A 20,499-nucleotide genomic window follows, 5' to 3' on the forward strand; every position below is an offset into this window, starting at 1 on the left:
GAGGATTTCGTAAATTATTTATTTGATGAAGCTCTGGTTCGAAACCTATTTCGCTTTTTTTTTTTTTTTTTTTTTTAAAGATTTTATTTATTTATTTGACAGAGAGAAATCACAAGTAGATGGAGAGGCAGGCAGAGAGAGAGAGAGAGGGAAGCAGGCTCCCTGCCGAGCAGAGAGCCCGATGCGGGACTCGATCCCAGGACCCCGAGACCATGACCTGAGCCGAAGGCAGCGGCCCAACCCACTGAGCCACCCAGGCGCCCGTCGAAACCTATTTCGATTAAACATTTTCGAGGATGTGAATTACTGTCCAGAAGTGGTTGATATTTCGGACCAACCACCACGGAGTTTGCTTGCGGAACCACAAGTTCCAATTCTCTACGCGGCAACGTTCTAAAAACAACGTTCGCTGCGGCGCTTGCAGTTAAAAAAACTAAAACTCCCCGAAACCCTCGCAAACTCCGCGCCGCGGCGGCGTAGGACGCGCACAGCACTTCGGGTCTTGTAGTCTGGGACGGACTCCGAGTCCCACACTGCTGTGCGGAGGGTCGTCGCGCCTGCGCGGTACGGGAGGCGGGCAGCGCCGAGTGCGAGGCTCTTTTGTTCGGCTGAGGGGAGGGCCGTTGGCCGGGGCCTGCGGTACGCCGCTTCAGTGAGGGGCTCGGCTGCGGCCACCGGCTTGTTGCTTTTCTGGGCGCCACTCCCCCGGCTGGCCAAACGCGACGCGCCGTTAGCGCGGCACCGATTCCTCTCGGGCTCTTGGGCGCTGCTCTGAGGTAAAGAGCCCGCTAGAGGCGGGGAAGCGGGCGGGGGGGGGGGCGGGCGCTAGAGGCGCGCGGCGGCGGCGGCAGCGGCGGGAGCCCTGGGTGAGGGGCCGCGCTCTTGCGGTGGCGGTTGGGAGCGGGGACCGCACCCGGTCCCGCACCCTTCCCGCGCTGAGCTCCGCGCCGGGTGCAGGGGGTCGGGCGCCAGGCGGGAGAAGGATGGAGAGGGCGGGGCGGGCTGCGTACTCTGAGCATGAGATAGAGGCGATTTGGGGTGGGCCGAGCTCTGGCGGGTTGTTCCTCGGGGCCTGGGTAGACCAAGACAATGCTACGTGGGTTGGGTGGGCGGCTGCCGGATTGCGTTGGGGAGGAAACACTCGAGTAAATTGGTAAGGGGACAGGCTGGGGAGCCTTGATGCTTGGATGTTCCTGGGCAGGGGTGACGACTGCGAGACCCTCGGTTTCGAACGCAGCCTGAGAATATGGGTCCGGCCGGCGCTGCCAGAGGCATTTCGCTCGCCGGACTCAGGAGAAGTAACTTCGAGGAAATAGTAGAGGGGACTGGGCAGCCCTAGGTGTGCTACTTGGGGAGGAGACCTGTTGGTTAAACTGGAGATAGTACTAGGAGAGGGAGGGGCAGTTATGTGCCAGGCTTGGATCTAAAGGGGGAGGAGCTGTTGGGGTAAGTAGGGCGGAGGCCCCGCGAGTGTTTCTGTAGGGAGTGAAAGGGGAAAGGAAAACTGGCCGCCTTTGCTTCTTGATGGACCCTCACACAGTGGGGAGGCTCTAAGAAGAATGTGTGAAGAAAGGACAAAACCAGATTTCTTTCCTCTTCCAGATTTTCTACTATCTTCACTCTTTGATTCCTTCAGGGAGTTCAAACGTCCCAAGTGCAACGCTTGTTTTGATTCACAGTTCCATAAGTTTTTATCTGGGATCGTCACTGTTCACAAAGGGCAGTGAAATTGTAGAAGCGCGTGGATGAGTACATCCTTAAGGAATTAGAGAGGTTGTGAGATGATGTGGGAAATGGGGAGACAGGAAAATTTAGTGAGCTCGTGAGATTTGTTTCTTAGGCTCTTGTGATTTTTATTTATTTTTTTAGCTAGCCTTTCTTTGTTGTTGGAAAATTTTGATGCAAAATGAGCAATACTTCAGATGAAGGTTTTTCCTGGATGGCCTTATATGCAGATTTGTATGGTTTAACTTGATTTAGGTGGAGGTTACAAAAAGATTTCATTATACTGGAAACTCTGGCTTGGGTAAGATAGCCTCCTCAGTTGTATTAAGACTCCTGTCAGCAGTTTGGAAGAGCTCTGAAAAGGTCCAAAGTTTTCGGGGCACCTGGGTGGCTCAGTGGGTTAAAGCCTCTGCCTTCGGCTCAGGTCATGATCCCGGGGTCCAGGGGTCCAGGGATCGAGCCCCACTTCGGGCTCTCTGCTCACAGGGAGCCTGCTTCCTTTCATCTCTCTCTGCCTCCCTGTGATTTCTGTCTGTCAAAATAAATAAAATCTAAAAAAAAAAAAAAAAAAGGTCCAAGGTTTTGGAATGGAAGCACGAATACAATGGGGGAAATGGGTGCTTGTGTTCCTCCCGAAGTGCTTACGGACATTTATATTGTAAGTAGTGTGATTGAGAGGGAAACTTGTTGGAACTGGTCACACCTTAATAAAGCTTTAGGGCAGGTTCAGGATTCTCATTCTTTTCCAGTTTTCCCTTGGGTGCCATTTTTCTTCTTTGGCCGCTGTAGCCTGAATTGTTTTTTCATTAAAAATGTAAATAGTGGATAGCCTGGTGCTTCTAGCTTCTTGGTTTAGAGGGACCTAGTAAGGATACCTTAGCCGTATGCGTTTGTATTTGCAGGATACTGATACTTTTCTAACCAAACGTCTGAAAAGAAGGATCCAGTAAATAGGGGCACCTGGCTGGCTCAGTCAGAAGAGCATGTGATTCTTCTTCTCCGGGTCCTGAGCTCAAGCCCTATGTTGGTGTAGAGATTACTTACAGTTAAATAAACTTAAAAAAACAAAAAGCAACCATTGTTTCTTGTGCCCATTTTAGGGACTTAGGCAAATGTTTCTTTTTGAGATCACACCATTTAAAAAGAGAATTGATGCATTTTTGTCATTTTTCTTGTAGTTTCTCCATCATAAACCTTGTTTATATACTACCTCTGGTGATATAACAGATTGTGCATTAGAGTTGATAGATTTTCATTTTATAGGTTATTTCTCAAGAGTTTTTAGAACAAAATACTAATGGCTAGTGTATAGGCTAACATAAGATGGGGGCTGTGTATGCTTGTTCCTCTTAAGTGTGTGACACTTAGTAGGTCTTTCAGATTATTAAATGAATGGATATGGCTTTGAGATCTTAGAATTCCATGTGCTAGCAGAATGAGGTGGGTTGTGGTTTTTTTTTAAGATTTTATTTATTTGGGGCGTCTGGGTGGCTCAGTGGGTTAAGCCTCTGCCTTCGGCTCAGGTCATGATCCCCGGGTCCTGGGATTGAGCCCCACATCGGGCTCTCTGCTCAGCAGGGGGCCTGCTCCCCCTTTCTCTCTGCCTGCCTCTCTGCCTGCTTGTGATCTCTCTCTCTCTCTCTGTCAAATAAATAAATAAAATCTTAAAAAAAAAATAAAAAGATTTTTATTTATTTATTTGACAGAGAGCAGGAGAGCACAGAGGGATTGGATGGGGGTGGGAAGATGGTGGCGAAGGGAGAGGGAGAAGCAGGCTCCCCGATCAGCAGGGAGCGTAACCCGGGGCTCAGGAGTTAATGTGCACTTAAATAATAAGCTTTCCTATCTTTGATCAGTGACATTGGGCAGACTGTAACTGTTGCCTTGGCATGCTTATCATAGCCTCTGTTTTCAGTATACTCACCTTGGTATGTAGATTATGTAAGTGGCAATTTTAAATACCTTACTCAAGGTCTAGGAGAGGTCCCAGGTTCTGGGTTTCAACAGCAAGCTATAGTTTGAATATTTTGTTTTGAAAGTATCTTGAAGAATCTTTCTCATTCTTTGCATAAAGTTAAATAGTGTTTCCAGATAGTGAAATCTACTGAAAAATTGAATAGCCTTTTAAAGGTTAATTGGAGAAGTTACTCAAATAGGGACAAAATTAAGATCATTTCAGTATTTGCATTGAATAACTTGTATTAAATCTTTAGTTCCTTTAGAAGGAGCTGCCTGATTTGTCTGTGAAATTGTGCCTTTCTCTTTAATAATAGCTAACACATTGAGGGCCTAACCGAACTGTGGTATTTGAGAGGTTAGTGTCAATAATCTGGTTTTGTTTTGTTATCTGTGAATGCTTTCGTCTCTGGTTTTAATTCCAGTTTAGCCATAGTTCTAGTTTAACTTTCTTCTTCTCCTTCTTTTTTTTTTTTTCCCCTTTTTAAAGATTTTATTTCTTTATTTGACAAAGAGAAACAGAGAGGGAACACAAGCAGGGGGCGTGGGAAGGGGAGAAGCAGGCTCCTCACTGAGCAGGGAGCCGGATATGGGGACTCAATCCTACGACCCTGGGATCCTGACCCCAGCCAAAGGCAGACTCCCAACAACTGAGCCACCTAGGCACCCTGTAGAAAGATAACTTTCTAATCATCTTTATTTCCACTTAAACTAAAAGACTTGCTTCACGTTTATTACCGTGTCCTACTAATATTTGCACATACCTGTGGCCCCTCAGCCCAAAACTGTGTTGTCGGTTCATCCACATCAGCATACTGGAAGGGGTAGCTAAGTTTCTGGACACATCTCGGATAAAATTCTAATTTTACTAACACACCAGCATTCTAGTCCTGGTCCTGGAATTCAAGAGCAGGTATTCCTTTAAAAATGAAACTTCTTCCTGGGTATGTGGCACCGATTCTTGTTTTTTACTCAGTAAAGTTTTCCAGCTGGAAAGCATTTGCCTCCCAAACAGCCATAGCTTACAAATAGGCCAACAGCAGTTTAGAAACATGAGTCAAGAGGACTACAAATGGAGTATATAGCACACATGCCTTCACCTGCCTTTTGATGGCTGGTATATAGTTGCTAATGCTCAGCGAAGGAGTACTTCTTTCTTGTTTTACATTTTGGGCTTGCAGATGAGATTCCGCTTACTGATCATTCTCTAAAACACTGACAGCTTTGGACTTCTATTCCCTGATTTTTGGAGTCTGAGATCCATCCTTACTGTCCATACAAGGAAGGTTCAGCATGTTACACAGGACTGTTTAATCGGGTGTCTGAGTAAAAATAGAAGAAAAATGCTTTAGCAGCCACAAGGAAAAGAGAAATAATACTTGACTTGGGTTGGGTAGGCTTCATGGCAGAAGTAGTGTTTAAATTTGGTCTTGAAGGGGGCGCCTGGGTGGCTCAGTGGGTTATAAGCAGCTGCCTTCAGCTCAGGTCATGATCTCAGGGTCCTGGGATCAAGTCCCACATCGGGCTCTCTGCTCAGCAGGGAGCCTGCTTCCCTCTCTCTTTCTCTGCCTGCCTCTCTGCCTACTTGTGATCTCTCTCTTCAAATAAATAAATAAAATCTTTAAAAAAAAAAATTTGGTCTTGAAGGATGGCTAGGATTTTGACTGTTGGTGTTGGACAGGAACACTAGTTAGTAATAAAGCCTTGCATGGAGGAAATGACCAAGGATATGTTCAGGTTATAGTTTTGACAGGAATGTAGGTTTTGTGAGGGAGTAGAAGTATGAAATGGTTGGAACCAAAGGATGTTAGATATTGCACTGAGGAGTTTTTTGTTTTAAGGAGAAGGGAGGGACCTTGTAGAAAATTTTTTAGCAGTTACCTACCACTTTCCTATTCAGTCTGCTCCGCCCAAACTGGTTTACACACTGTCTACTTCAGACGTGCCTCATTGCTTTTGTTCACAACAGTTCCTTAGGCCAAATTACCCTCCTCAGTCCACCTTTTCAAATGCTGTTGGAACCTGGCTTCAATCCAAACTCTCCAAAACCTTTCCTAATCACCCTAGCCATTTACTCTTCCAAGCCCCTCTAGTGCTTTTGTGACTACTTACTCTTGCTTATGTTTCTTTTGCTAGTTAGGACATACTTTTATGGTTTCTCTTATTGAAATAAAGTTCAACTTGCATTGTTTCATATGTTTTTATCTTTCAGGCCTGGCTGTGGGGGCTTTGGGAAATTGTCATAAGCCTTAGTTTTCTCATTTATGAAATGGGTCTAATAGAGTTACTGTGAGGATTGAATGCCTTTATATACATTGTTTTAAGTATTCAATAAGTTTTAGTTTTTTTTTTTTTAAGCATTTATTTGTTTGTTTGAGAGAAAGTGAGAGAGCACGAGCTGGGGAGGGAGGGGCAGAGGGAGAGGGAGAAATCAGACTCCCCTTTGAGTGGAGAGCAGATGTGGGACCTGCCCCCAGGACCCCGAGATCACGACCCAAGTCGAAGTCAGGCGCTTAACTGACTGAGCCACCCAGGCATCCCAGATTTTAGTTATTATGTTGTTATTACTTACCATTAAGGGATTTTTCAAAAGCCTGTGCTTCTTGTGTAGCTGTGTATCCTGCTGGCCTCAACAAACAGCTCCGTTTGTCTGGGTGTGAGAGGGTCCCTTCAATATGGAACTCTCAGTGCTTTCACCAGAGTGAGTTGGTCCCCCTGTATGCCACCCAGGGTTTTAGTAAATGCTTATTGATTTTTTTTTTAAGATTTTATTTATTTATTTGAGAGAGAGGCACTGAGAGAGAGCATGAGCGAGGAGAAGATCAGAGGGAGAAGCAGACTCCCGTGGAGCTGGGAGCCTGATGCGGGACTCGGTCCCAGGATTCTGGGATCATGACCTGAGCCAAAGGCAGTCGTCCAACCAACTGAGCCACCCAAGCGTCCCAATGCTTATTGATTTTATTTGGTTTTAAATAGATAGTATTAAATGCTGGAAGAGCCATAGTTATAAACTTTCATGGTCATTAATGCTTAGGTCTTAAACCTAAGATAGAGGCAAAAAAAGAGGCAGAAGGAAAATGAGGAATGGAGAAGTGAGCTAGGTGAAAGGAGGAGTGATATGGGGAGTGATAATGCACGATAATTATCATGTCCTTACTGGCCATTCCTTTAGCATTGCTGTTTCTCCCTGGTCACATTTCTGTTCCTTAGACAAAGCAAGCTCTTCTCACTTAAGGATTTTGAATTAACTATTCCCTCAACTTGGTGTGTGTTTCTGATTTTTGCCAAGTTGTCTCCTTGTCATTGGGTTCAGTTTAAATGTTACTTAATCTAAAGGTACTTCATAGCATTTATCGCTAATACCTTCTTGCTTATTGTGTGTGCCCTTCTCTGCCAGCACATGCATGCACATATACCCACTTGTGCTCAGCTCGTCCACATTAGATTATATGTTCTAAGAGGCCAGGGATTTTTTTTTTTTGTCTCTCCTGCTCACCCCATTTCTCTAGCACCTTAAACATAACAGGTATCCAATAGGTAATTTTTTTAAAAGATTTTATTTTATTTATTTGACAGAGATCACAAGTAGGCAGAGAGGCAGGCAGAGTGGGGTGTGGGGAGCAGGCTCCCTGCTGAGCAGAGAGCCAGTTGTGGGACTCGATCCCAGGACGCTGGGATCACGACCTGAGCTGAAGGCAGAGGCTTACTTAACCCACTGAGCCACCCAGGTTCCCCATCCAATAGATAATTGTTAAATGATGAATACTGTAAGAGGGTGTTCATAGGAAGAATTAATAACCTAAACCTAGTCTGGGGCCTTAGGGAAACGTCTGACCCTGACATCTTAGGTAAGGGAAGCGGTCAAGTCAAAGAATGGGTCAAAGCCCAAGGTAATTACGATTGATTGGTTAGGTGTAGTGTACTTCAGCTCAGATGCTTACAGATAATGATTTGAAGAAATCTGCAGTTTTTTATAAAGATTTTATTTATTTATTTGGCAAAGAGAGAGAGAACACAAGCAGTGGGAGAGGGAGAAGCAGGCCTCCCGCCAAGCAGGGAGCCGGATGCGGGGAGCCTGATTCGGGACTCGATCCCAGTATGCTGGGATCATGACCCGAGGCGAAGGCAGACCCCTGAGCCACCCAGGCGCCCCACAGATAAGCCATTTTGTTGAAACTTTACATTGTGTTCACAATTTACCCTTTCTCACCTATCTTATCTTTCTTGATACTGAGCTAAGTCCCTATTGCCAGTTACTACAAGAGCATTGTTACTTTATTTTCCTGTGTTGGCCAGATAAAAGGAAGAGCAGAAGAAATTCCTACACTTGAGATACATGAAGTGTGATTGATTCTTCAGTTTCTGGCAGCTCTTCTCTCTTGGTCGTCTAGAAATGAGATTTTGCTTTCTCTGTTTCGTAATTACTGGTTCCTTCATAACAGCCAGACCTGAGTTCTTCTTGAGTGTGTTCTGGAGCTGTTCTCCAGTTTTAAAAAACTTAGCTGTGAATTTCAGTCATACACACAGGATAGACGTGCTGTTTTGTTTTTGAGTACTTAATGCATTGGGTTTCAAAAAGCTATCTTTAAGCTTAAAGCAGTAAATAATTAATGAAATAGGACATATTTGCAAATATATAAATGGATAATTAATACCAGAAGGTCATAAAAGCTCACCTCAGACGAATCCCATGAGGGTTGTTAGATCTATTTGGAAACTGAGTTATTTAGCAAATATATGTAATTGCCTTTAGGCATAAAGTTGTTTTGAGAGGTAGGGACAGGAAAGATAACCATCTTGTCCTCATACTAGCTTTCTTCTGATGAAAAGAACTGTGAGGATCCTTCAGGCAATGCTCTTCCTGTTGTTGCATTGCTAATGAAGAAAAGGTCTAGATTAAATAATGCTGAATGTGATAATAGAGAAGGTTTTGTTTTCAAGAGCATCAGTTTATTGCTCCAATCTTACTCTCAAGTCTATGAAAAAGTAAAATTGTTCATCTGCCTTTGAGGTGACTCTTAAGAATTGATTTATGTCTGAAATGTGTGTCATTTCACCTGAGGAACGTAGTTTCTCCCAGTCCTCTTATAGCAATGGCTTTCAAGGATATGCATCAAATCACCTAAGGAGCTTTTAATTATATTATTTATTTATTTATTTTTAAGTAAATTGTATGGCCATGTGGAGCTCAAACTCATGACCCTAAAGTCCAGAGTCACACAGATCACCTAAGGAGTGTTTTGTTTTTGTTTTTAAGATTTTATTGATTTGACAGAGAGAAGACTGTGAGAGAGGGAACACAGCAGGAGGAGTGGTAGAGGGGAGAAACAGGCTTCTTGCTGAGCGGGGAGCCCGAATCCTGGTCCCAAGCCCCAATGCAGGGCACTGGGCTCAATCTTAGGACCCTGGGATCCTGACCTGAGCGGAAGGCAGATGCTTAACAACTTCACCACACCATGTGCCCCACACCTAAGGAGGTTTTAAAAATGCGGATACCATGGTCAAAGCAACATTGTTTGTTATCATAGAAAATTTGAAACAACCCATATTTTCCTGCCTGGTGATGGTTAGTATGATATGTCCTTACAATACAGAATACTGTGCAGCTTGTTAGGAATTGAGATCTGTATGACACAGTGTCAAAGTGTAAAAAAAGGCAAGTTGTAGAACTATGATAATCTGTTTGCACTTAGTGTATATCTATGTTAGTTTATGTATAGAAGAATGAGAACAGGCTTTGACAGGCTTTGGGCCAAGGAACTTTTGATTTCCTACATTAGATATTTTTGTAATTGAATATAAATACATGTATTATATTACAAATACAAAAACAGTGTTTCTTAAAAATAATGCACACCCTACTTTCTGTGTCACTGGATCTGGATGCCAATTTTATAAACTCCATGGGTGATTCTGATTCATCTGTAGATGAAAGAAAGCTCCCTACTCAAGGTCTGCTTTCCTGTGAGTTCTTTCTTAATAAAGGTGGTCACCTTACCAAACCAACATTCTGAATGCTCCTTAGCGTTTAGCTCAAAGCGCTGTTGCTTTAGTTTCACAGGTTTGTGATAGTTACCTGTCCTGACATCTGGAATTTGATCTTTCAAGCTGGCAAGAAATCAGTAGCAGCTCCTCAAAAACAAAACAAAATGCCTTCTCTTGTATCTGATACTATACTGCCTTCTGCTTTCAAGTAGCATTGTTCCTCTCTTGTTTTCTAGCTTCTAACCTCCTGGTGGAAGGTGTGTAGGGGGAGAATCGGGACAGTGCTTTTTTTCTTCTTGATACAGCTATGAGTTTGTGGCCTTTCAGGTTTATACCATCCCTGGATTCATTGGGACACTCTAGATAAATTTTGGTTTCTTAAAATTGGCATTTTCTTGGTATTCTCTCCAGCCTACTTGGTGTAGGTATTCAACTTCAAAATTTCAGCATCATCTAGCATATGCCAATTTGAGAATCCAAAAACTTTTTGGGGGACTAACAACCAAACCAAGGCTTTGTTACTGCCTGTTGATTTAACAACGCAAACCTTTGTATTCCAGTAACCAATTAAGAATCATTGGTTTTTTAATACCATACCTTACAAGGTCTTTTCTGAAAGAAAATCATTATCAGTCACTTCTTTATTTACTGATGACAAATTGTAGGGAAGATCCATTAAAAGAAATCTCTGTCTTGGGGCACCTGGATGGCTCAGTTGGTTAGGCGTCTGCCTTCAGCTTCGGGCATGATCCCAGGGTTGGCAATCGAGCCCCCACATCAGGCTTCCTACTCGGCAGAGAGTCGTCGTCTTCTCTTCTTCTGTATCTCCCCATGCTCGTGCTCTTTCTCTCCCTCAAATAAATAAAATACTAAGGAAAAGTAACCTCTGTCCTGTCCTTGTACAGGCCAAAGAGAAGCCTCCCTCCATACTACAGGAATGTGGCTAGCTGCTAGTTCTGTGTGTGCAGCAGGGCTTTGGGCTCAGCCTTGCTGTATGTCCTTATTGAGGTGTTATGCTCTTTGTTAAGTGTGTGATCTTAGGTGATTTATTTTGTGTAAATGTTCTGTTACCCATGAAGTGTCGGTAATACCTGAGTGGCTTGTTTCATGGGATTGTTCTGAGGATCAAATCAGGTTGCACTCTGTAAATTAAATTCAGTATTAGTGTATTTTTCTAGGCAGCTTAAAATGTGGCAGACCTAGTAAGTTTGTTTAAGTTGTCTCTAAACCCAGTGTGGGTCTTATTACGCTCAGAATCCCAAGATCAAGAAGTCACAGTCTACCATCTGAGCCAGCCAGGGGTCCCACCCGGGTAAATATCTAGATAAAAGTTATAACAGCTTAGATTAACTCTAGGTTTTTTTTGTCTTGCAACATTGGGATAAGCCTTAAGGAGACTGGTCCAAGGACTAAGATTTCTGAGTTAATTCAGAACTGTTCGCCTTTAATGTACACCTCTTGTCATGGCCTGTCGTAAATTTTGACCATTTGTTCGATGATTATGGCACTTTTGATGCCATAATTTGATTTCCAGGATGCTTAGGGGGGAGTGGCAAGTTGTGTTCATAAAAGGCTTCTTTCTGTTTTGCTACTATACTGATTTGAGTTTCTTTGAGATTTCCTTGCCAAGCAGTTCCAACTGAGAGTCCTCTTTCTGGATGTCCCTGCTAGTGTTTGGAGGCTACCATATTCAGGGAAAGAGGGTTTCTCTTAACATAATTCAATTGGGGGCTGCCTGGGTGACTCAGTTAGGTGTCTGCCTTTGGATCAGGTCATGAATGGGGAGTATGCTTCTCCCTCTACCTCTGTTCCTCCCCTATTCGAACTCTTGCCTTCTCTCTCTCAAAAACAACAACAACAACAAAAAGTCTTAAAAAAAATCCATTTGGAAACATTGGCATGTTGTAATACTTACAGGGGGCCTCTTGGGCTCGTCTGAAGGTGCTAGATTCTATAGAAAGAGTGGGTTGCATTTATAATCTACTTCACTGATTTTGACAAACACCTTACTCAGGACCCTAGAGAACTACCTATAAATAAGGGAAAAACCTAGGTTGTTAACCTGGCTGAGAATCTCTGAGAATATACCTCCATCTGAGATAGATGCTGGGATGAGCCAGGTAAGAAAGCTCAGAAAGAAGCAGGAGTCTGTTTTCTATATTCTTCACTTTTTTGAGTTGCTCTTAAGAAAATGAGTTGAGTGAGTAAAGAAAGGAGGTTTCACTGTAGATTTCCCCCTTTGGGGGGTTTTCTTTACTTAACCTAAAGGATATAGTCTTTGTTCCTTGACTCTTCCTCCTTGGGACCAGGCTAATGATAGAGGGAGAGGAGGCCTGCAGTAGTAGTAGAGACGAACCAGAAGCTGTTCTGACCCTTTTGGTTCCTAGTAGCAGGATTAGGTGGGCAGTAACTGCTTTTTGTGAGTAAGACAGATACAGCTACTAATGTAGATAACACAGGGCCTGACTTTTATGAAAATTTGTTATATATATATTTTTTAAGATTTTATTTATTTCTTTGACAGAGATCACAAGTAGGCAGAGAGGCAGGCAGAGAGAGAAAGGTGGAAGTTGGCTCCCTGCTGAGCAGAGAGCCCAATGCCAGGCTCGATCCCAGGACCCTGGGATCGTGACCTGAGCTGAAGGCAGAGGGTTTAACCCACTGAACCACCCAGGCGCCCCTTGATTTTTTTGTATCTCCTTGTGGGCAACTGTGATCCATCAATTTGCAGGTTTTGGGCCAGTTTTGTAGCTCAGTTTTGTTGTATTGATATCTCATGGCGCCACCTACTGACACAAATTGGTAAACAAATGCATTAAGCCTACCAGCAGTCAGAGTTGTATTTGAAGGACTAAAAATAGATTTTAGATTTATAGGGGACTAGGATTTAAGCACCAGAAGTCACCCAGCCTGGAGATGTATTTTACAAAAGAATAAACTCAGGTTCTATTATCTGTGATAACTATCTCTTCTTTTTTTCCTATCATTTTCCAGATTATTGCAGTGTCCCAGTTTAGAGGATTTTGTGGTCATTCTGGCATTTTTATGAGTCTTTCTCCACCTCATAAATAGAATAAGAAACTAACAAGAAACTTTCAAGTTGAAAGTCATTGGTGGCGTTCAGAAAAGACTGCATAAAGAACCTTGAGACTCAGGAGAGGTGTTTTTCTGTTTTGTTTGTTTTCTAAAGATTTTATTTGTTTGACAGACCAAGATCACAAGTAGGCAGAGAGGGAGACACGGGGTGGGGGGAAGCAGGCTCCCTGCTGAACAGAGAGCATGATGTGGGGCTCGATCCCAGGACCCTGAGGTCATGACCCCAGCAGAAGGCAGAGGCTTAACCTTAACACTGAGCCCCCAGGTGCCCCTCAGGAGAGGTGTTTTAACAATGCAAAGAAATGGGGGGAAGTTAGGCCAGATGTTTAATAAGTAGAACAAGCTACTTCACACTGTAAAAGCTAAAATCCAGTAATATGAAAGTGTGGATCAGAGGGTTATATGTATATATGTCTGATATGTGTACATTATTTTCAGGAGCCTTGCTTTCAATTAATATTTTGTTTTTTAAAAGTTTTATTCATTTATTTTAGAGAGAGTTCATGGTGGGGGTGGGAGAGGGGAGAGAAGAGCAGAGAGAGGAGACTCCCCGCTGACTGAAGATCATGACCAGCTGAAAACAAGAGTTGGACGCTTAACCAGCTGAGCCACCCAGGCACCCCCAGTTTAACTAATATTTTAGATACCACGCTCTGTAGTAAAAGGGGTATTGGGAACATAATAGCTTAAAAAGAATAGGGTTACCTGGGTGGCTCAGTTGGTTAAGCATCTGTCTTCAGCTCAGGTCATCATCTGAAGGTCTGGGATCGAGTCCTGCATGCCTGCCACTCCCCCTGCTTGTTCTGTTTCTCTTTCACAAATAAATGAAATCTTAAAAAAAAAAAAAAAACTTAGAATAGTATAAAAAGTGTGGGGGGTTTTTTTGTTTTGTTTTGTTTTGTTTTTTAGTATTTATTTATTTGACAGAGACATCGTGAGAGAACACAAGGAGGGGGAGTGGAGAGGGAGAAACAGGCTCCGCTGAGCAGAGCCGGATGCAGGGCTTGATCCCAATCCCAGGACCCTGGGATCATGACCTGAGTAGATGCTTAATGACTGAGCCACCCAGGCTCCCCTAGGTATTAAAAGTTTTAAGTGGATATGCAGGAATAAAGAAGTTTTGCTATGAGATTGGTTGGGGCTGTTTATGCACGAACTTCCTAGCTGAATAGATAAGGAAACTTATTTTATACTGAAGCTGAGTAGGCAGAACACTTATATAAGCAGCATATGCTATTAAAGTCAGTAATGTCCCTTGATTTCTTTCTTTTTTTTTTTTTTAATGTTTATTTCTCTTTTTTTGTAAGATTTTATTTATTTATTTGACAGTAGATGGAGAGGCAAGCAGAGAGAGAGAGAGAGAGGGAGGGAAGCAGGCTCCCTGCTGAGCAGAGAGCCCGATGCGGGACTCGATCCCAGGACCCTGAGATCATGACCTGAGCCGAAGGCAGCGGCTTAACCCACTGAGCCACCCAGGCGCCCTGTCCCTTGATTTCTAACCATCCAAATATTCACCTAGCCAAGAAAAGTGTGCCCTAACGCCCTTTTTATTTTACCACTTCAGCAGCGTCACCCTTTAGACCAGAAAACTGGCGGGCACTATGGGGAAGAAACAAAACAAGAAGAAAGTGGAGGAGGTGCTAGAAGAGGAGGAAGAGGAATATGTGGTGGAAAAAGTTCTTGATCGTCGAGTGGTAAAGGGCAAAGTGGAGTACCTCCTAAAGTGGAAGGGGTTCTCAGAGTAAGTTTCATTAACCTGGGTAAATCCATTCATTCATTCATTTACTTATTTTAAAGGTTTTTTAAATTTATTTGATAGAGATAGCCAGAGAGGGAATAAAAGCAGGGGGAGTGGGAGAGGGAGAAGCAGGCTACCCACCGAGCGGGGAGCCCAGTGTGGGGCTTGAACCCAGGACCCTAGGATCATGACCTGAGTTGAAGATAGATGCTTAACAACTGAGCCACATAGGCGCCCCTAAATCCATTCATTTAGTACTGACTATTTCTCAGGAGTCTAGTAATGTGCAAGGCCTAGAGTGCTCTGATGGCTAATGTGACCCAGGCCTGGCCTTCTTGGCTTACAGTCTAATTAGGAAAATCATCTACATGTACAAAGTGCTATAATGCAAGACAGTGATTTCTGAGAACCAGTTTTATGTATAGGCTTTAGACCAATTCAAGTATGCAAACAGTAACTTCCCTATGAAGAAGACAAATTTCTAAGCTTTCAATTTGTATTAAAAAGTCCCCCTCCCCACTCCACTCCCCAAGAAATTTCAGCGTTGCCAAGTTCTTGGTCTTGGGCAAAATCTGGTTACTCATTATCATTAACTCCTCTTTTCCAAGGATACCAGCTCTCATCCTTTGCGTCTCCTTAGTGTGAGTGTGCTGACTTTGAGTGGAAAGTGTGACTCACTTTGCCCTCTGGTTTCAGTGAGGATAACACGTGGGAGCCAGAAGAGAACTTGGATTGCCCTGATCTCATTGCCGAGTTTCTGCAGTCACAGAAAACAGCACATGAGACAGATAAATCAGAGGGAGGCAAACGCAAAGCTGACTCTGATTCTGAAGATAAGGGAGAAGAGAGCAAACCAAAGAAGAAGAAAGAAGAGGTAAGGGGAGAAGAATTTTTACTAGCCAGAATTTCTACTGCTCGCAAGCTGAAAGCCCTTTTAATTTTTAAATGTAAGCACTTTCATTCAGCTGCTTCCTGGATCTCAGCAGCCATATCTCATTCCTTCTGAATCTTGGGCTAATGCTTACAAACTGTTGGGGGTTCATTCTGGTAAATAATCTATATTTACTTTATTTGAGATTCAAGAATAGTAAGTACAAGTAAATTCATTCTTGTAGGTAGGTAGTTTTTAGTGTTGTAATCATTACAGGTGTCAGATTGCTATGTCATCTATTCATTACCTTAAAGTAAGTTATCTTCTGAGGGTGAAGAAATAGTTGTGAAAATTTATTTTGCTTGAGATGTATGTCCCTTTTTACATATGGGGAACCTCAGGACCTTGATGGAAGAATCCCTCAGAAGGCTGCAAAAAGGCCTGTGACTTGGAGCCAAGGTATTGGTGAAGTACTGACAAGAGCGTGATTATATTAATCTGAGAAGCAGGAGTGACTTCAGTCTGGATAACAGTACCATATAATTAAAAGCTGTTCCATCCATTTGGTTTTTACAGTCAGAAAAGCCACGAGGCTTTGCCCGGGGTTTGGAGCCGGAGCGGATTATTGGAGCTACAGACTCCAGTGGAGAACTCATGTTCCTGATGAAATGGTGAGTCTGCCAGTGGCTCTGTGTGGTGGTTTTTTCTTCTCCCCATCTGTTCCATGCCAGAAGAAAAGAGCTGGACCTTCGAAATTCCAGTCGCCCAAGTGTGAAATCTTTAAGATGGCATAGTCCTTCGATAGTGACCCTCGGCCTGACTTCCAACCTGGACTCATGAGTTACAGGTAGGGGTCCTTAGGATTCTCAGATCTTTGCCCGGTTTTTTAGGAGGTGGGAGAAAATCCAGAATGGAGAAGGTATGGGGAAGGATCACATTTCACTTATGTAAACGAAGGGGGGGGAATGAAATGTGATTGAACCACCCTCCCCTTGTACTACCTCCTTAATAAAGATCGGGCTGGCCCCAGGTTCAGAAGTTCTGTTAACTTCTCCTGGTTAGTTGAGAATTTCTGTAGGTCTTTGTCCTTGTTAGATCCTTTCCACTTAGTGCAGATTCTGTAATTCCAGGATCAGCCAGTAGGGGTCAGCACGTCCCCTTTACTGAGCATAGAGCGAGGCTTTCCGCGCCCCTCCCCCCTTAGAAGTGTATCAGTGGTAGTAAAACTCCACAGAAACAGATTAATGAAAACAGTTGTGTTGGAATTACAAGAACTGTGACCCCAGATTCTCTAAAATCTCCCTATTCTCTGTCCAAAGGAAGGCTTTCTTTCCCTTTTCTTGCTTGTTGAAAAATAACTTGTGCCCCATCTCTGTTCTGCGTGGTTTCCGTACCCCCCCACCCCGCCCATGTGGGTCTCAATAATTGTCCTTAAAATATAAATTAGGAGCGAATGATTCTAAACTTTTGCCATTTAAGGCAGCATTCTGAGGATTTTGTCCTTTTGTCAGTCTAGAACCTTCTCTGAAACTCCTGTCTGCACTAATTCCCCTGGTTTAGAAGGTGGCCAGAGAAGCCTAACTTTGACACTACTAAAAGGCTATGTCACAGTTAGATGAAACTTTGTTTTCTTATTTTGCATTTCCTAGATGTTCACTGAATCAGATCTTTTAGCTGATTTATTGCTAGCCTATAGGAGAAAAGTTTATTTTTAAGGTGTGCATTTGGGGTACAAGGATTGATACTAGGAGTTATAGTCCAATTAGAATATATTTTCTCTGTCTGCATGTGACCAGTGTGAGTTACGGTACTGTTTCTATCTTGTCTAAGATTACATTCCTTTTGGTTGAATTACTGCTATTTGTAAAGATTTTACCTGAATGTAACTCTACAGGTTAAGATAAAAGGTTGGATATTGATTATAAAACCGAGTTCATTTTAAGGTGATTTTCCTGGAGAGTTGAGATACTTGTCTATTTCCAAAATACCAAATGTTTCTTTGCTGTGAAATGACTGAACTTCCCTCAGAAAGTGTTGTTTTCATGCAGCCTGCTTTAGGCTCCCAACGATTACACTCCTTTTTCCTCCCATTCTCTTCAGTCCATTGTTCAAAAACATACCTTACCAGCTTAGTCAACCCTGGTACCTTGGGCTCTCTGGCTTTGGTTTATCTGTTGCTGGGTGCTAGAAGTTTGGGGTGGTGCCTCATCAGAGAGCCCATCATAGAACTGCTAACGGCCCTAATGCCGCTGCTCCCATCCAGGAGATTCCCAGTGGCCTTATTCCTAAGTTCTTTGTAATATGTATGTGATTTTCAAATTTTGAAACCATTTTAAAGTCCAGAAAAATACAGAGAATTATGTAACAGTCCCTTATTTTCTACTTCCCAGTGTTGAAGCACCATTTCAAACCACCTGGGAGTTGTGGAATGTCTGTGTGAGCTTGGCATTTGGTAACGTTAAACAGTGTAATTACGAGTCAGTGAGAATGTGTCCACCTGCATTGGCTAGAGCCAGTGGTATTAAATCTTACTGCCCAATCTGGTATTAAATTCTATTATAAAGCCGAGATACGGCTTTTGGAAGAGTGTGGAAGCCTCTCTTCTGCTCTTGAAGAATCTGAGAGTCATGTTTTTTTCCTGGCCTTGCCTGGAGGTTCAGGTGTGATAGATTGAGTTAAATGACTTAGCTTTTAACAAAGATGCCCAGAGAGGATTTTCAACAGAAGATCTTTGCGGATGTCACTTGACTAAATGCTGCTTGGGCCATGTTATCACTCTTCCCTAGGCTACTTTTTTGGAATTAATACTCTTAAAGCCCTATTCCTTGTGTCACCCAAGTTAGGAGACCACCAGCACCTGGTCTCAGGGTCTCTCTGCTTTGTTCTGCAGGAAAAATTCTGATGAGGCTGACCTAGTCCCTGCCAAGGAAGCCAATGTCAAGTGCCCACAGGTGGTCATATCCTTCTATGAGGAAAGGCTGACGTGGCATTCTTACCCCTCGGAGGATGATGACAAAAAAGATGACAAGAATTAACTCTCCTGAGTACCTGCCCCTGTCACATCTGACTGTGGGTTTCAAGTGGGGAGGGAAGGAGTTCTACTTGACACCATAGAGGTGGCTTGAGAAGATGTCCTTTGAAGAGCCAGTATCGTTTTCTGTGCCCTACAGCAGCCCAAGCGCTTTAAAAGCCTTTCCATGCTGTGTAGTTTGCACACCCATCCCAGTGGAGGGGAGGGAAGAGAAGTGTTGCAAGGCAGCCCGTTCTGTACTTTGCTGAGAAAGGCAAAGGGCCTTCCATGAAGGACAGAACTTGCAGAATGGGTGTGTGGGAGAGCAAAAGATACTGTAGATCTTCAAAGCGCATCTCCACAACCCACAGCCTTCTTCCCAATAGTGTTAACTGCATTTTTACAGCGTAGCATGTGTGTAGTTTTTGGCTATTACTGGTGTATCTTTTTGGGGTGGGAGGGTTGAGGGTGGGAAGGAACAGAGATGGGTAGGATCATTTTTGTTAAAATTTGGGCCTGATTGGGGAAATGGTAAAACAGTGGAAAGAACAAACTTGTGGTGATTCGGTTCTGTGTCCAGAATATTTTATCTTTTCAAAAAAATGTCATTGGCAACCTAAATGAGGACTGTGAGAGACTGTTTAAAAGCTGTGAATGCCTGAAATTTATAAGCCAAGGTGTTCCCTGCCTGAGCTTATGCTGTTCCCGACAGAGGACTAAGCCAGTTAATAAGTTACCAAAGCTGCCATTTTGGGGATGGAAACTGGCTGAGGAGGGAGTTTAATTGGAGTGTATTCACAGGCAGATTGTTCTGTCTTAGAGGTGCTAATTCTCGAAATTGATAAGAAGATTCTTCCAATTACGAGGTTTTAGACATCAGCTTGTCCATCCACACCACTGGCTGTGAGGTGTTTGGGGAGGGGAAGAGGGTGGTGTAGAAAGTGGGAGAGTAGAGAAAGACAAGGGCCCCTGCTCTTAGGGTGGAAAACTCTTGGAGCCTGTTATTTGAACTTTGAACTCTGAAATCATTGGTGGCAGAGTTCAGTCACTGACAGCACAAGTTCACTGAATCACTTCCAAGAGCGGAATTCCAAAAGCCCTGGTCTCAGGAGAAGATTAAACTTTCATACTAGGGCAGTGGTTCACTTTAAAACACAAAACAAAAAATTTTTTTAATCCTAAGAATTAACTAATACCCAAAATGCTGTCTTGAATCATGAGATCCATCAGTTCTTGACATCGTCTAGACCTGCATTCTAGAACTCCATTGTAAAATCTTTTTAGGCATGTGTTAGGTTTCTGTGGAAACTTTGTTTAAATGTAAACTTCATACCACATTGTCGGTTTTTGTCTTAATAAAACTATAGATTTATAATCTTTGATTTCTGTCTTGATTAAGTATTACCAAAAACTCTCCCTGCCTTTCACTACTTTATAGGTTCAGCCTATAAGGAAACAACTTCCACAGTTGGGTGGTTTAATTTCTTGAACATTGTAGGCTTGAGAATCTAATGTCTGGCCTGAAACTTTGAGTGGTCTCATCATTATTTATTTAGTGAACATTTATCGAACATTTATAATTACTCCAGAGATCGTAAAGTTTGTCACATCATTCTGTCTTCATATTGCACAGTTTGTTTGTTTGTTTGGCGCACTGACCTGCTTGCACTTCCAGACCATGGTATGTTTGGAAACAGGGTTTTGAAGTAGGTTTAGTTCTTGGCTCGTGTATTTTGTAGACTTGTGTCACTTTAGCTAAATAGTCAACTCTGAAATTTTCAGGAATTGGCCTCATGTTTAATTACTGAATTAAAATGTTAACCACTTTATTAACGTCATTTTCTGCCTATAATTCTAGACCAAAAATGGAACTAAGCTCTTGTTATTTATTAAAAGGAAAAATGGGATTTCCAGAGATCAAATCAGCTCTACTTACTAGCACAAAGCATTTGTTTCAAATAAATAAACTGATGCATAAATTTTTTTTCAAAAAGCCTCCTTGGGGCATCTGGCTGGCTCAGTCAGTAGAACATACAGTTCTTGATCTTGGGATTGTGAGTTTGACCCCCACATTGGGTGTGATTACCTAAAAACAAAATCTTAAAAAAAAAAAAGCCT

General features: G+C 42.9%; 1 protein-coding gene across 3 annotated transcripts; it reads left to right on the forward strand.

The window, feature by feature from the left end:
• Positions 1-571: 571 nt before the first annotated feature.
• Positions 572-19,756, forward strand: CBX1 (chromobox 1). Of its 3 annotated transcripts, none has more exons than XM_032321112.1 (5): positions 572-776; positions 14,327-14,503; positions 15,197-15,374; positions 15,948-16,042; positions 18,262-19,756. In XM_032321112.1, the coding sequence occupies exons 2-5, from the start codon at positions 14,364-14,366 to the stop codon at positions 18,404-18,406; spliced, it is 558 nt and encodes a 185-aa protein (XP_032177003.1). In that variant the 5' UTR covers positions 572-776; positions 14,327-14,363; the 3' UTR covers positions 18,407-19,756. The 3 variants fall into 3 exon arrangements, with proteins under 3 accessions (XP_032177003.1, XP_032177004.1, XP_032177005.1); XM_032321113.1 differs by lacking the exon at positions 572-776 and adding an exon at positions 844-866; XM_032321114.1 differs by lacking the exon at positions 572-776 and adding an exon at positions 1,059-1,153.
• The last annotated feature ends 743 nt before the right edge of the window (positions 19,757-20,499 follow it).

Source organism: Mustela erminea, chromosome 18 (assembly GCF_009829155.1).
Source record: "Mustela erminea isolate mMusErm1 chromosome 18, mMusErm1.Pri, whole genome shotgun sequence".
Lineage (NCBI taxonomy): Eukaryota > Metazoa > Chordata > Mammalia > Carnivora > Mustelidae > Mustela > Mustela erminea.

What these genes read in the sequence shown, in the direction of transcription:
- CBX1 (XM_032321112.1), top strand. Translation starts at nt 14,364, where the DNA reads ATGGGGAAGAAACAAAACAAGAAGAAAGTGGAGGAGGTGCTAGAAGAG. An exon ending in CAAAGAAGAAGAAAGAAGAG is followed by an intron (nt 15,375 to 15,947) that starts GTAAGGGGAGAA and finishes TGGTTTTTACAG; the next exon opens with TCAGAAAAGCCACGAGGCTT. An exon ending in CTCATGTTCCTGATGAAATG is followed by an intron (nt 16,043 to 18,261) that starts GTGAGTCTGCCA and finishes TTTGTTCTGCAG; the next exon opens with GAAAAATTCTGATGAGGCTG.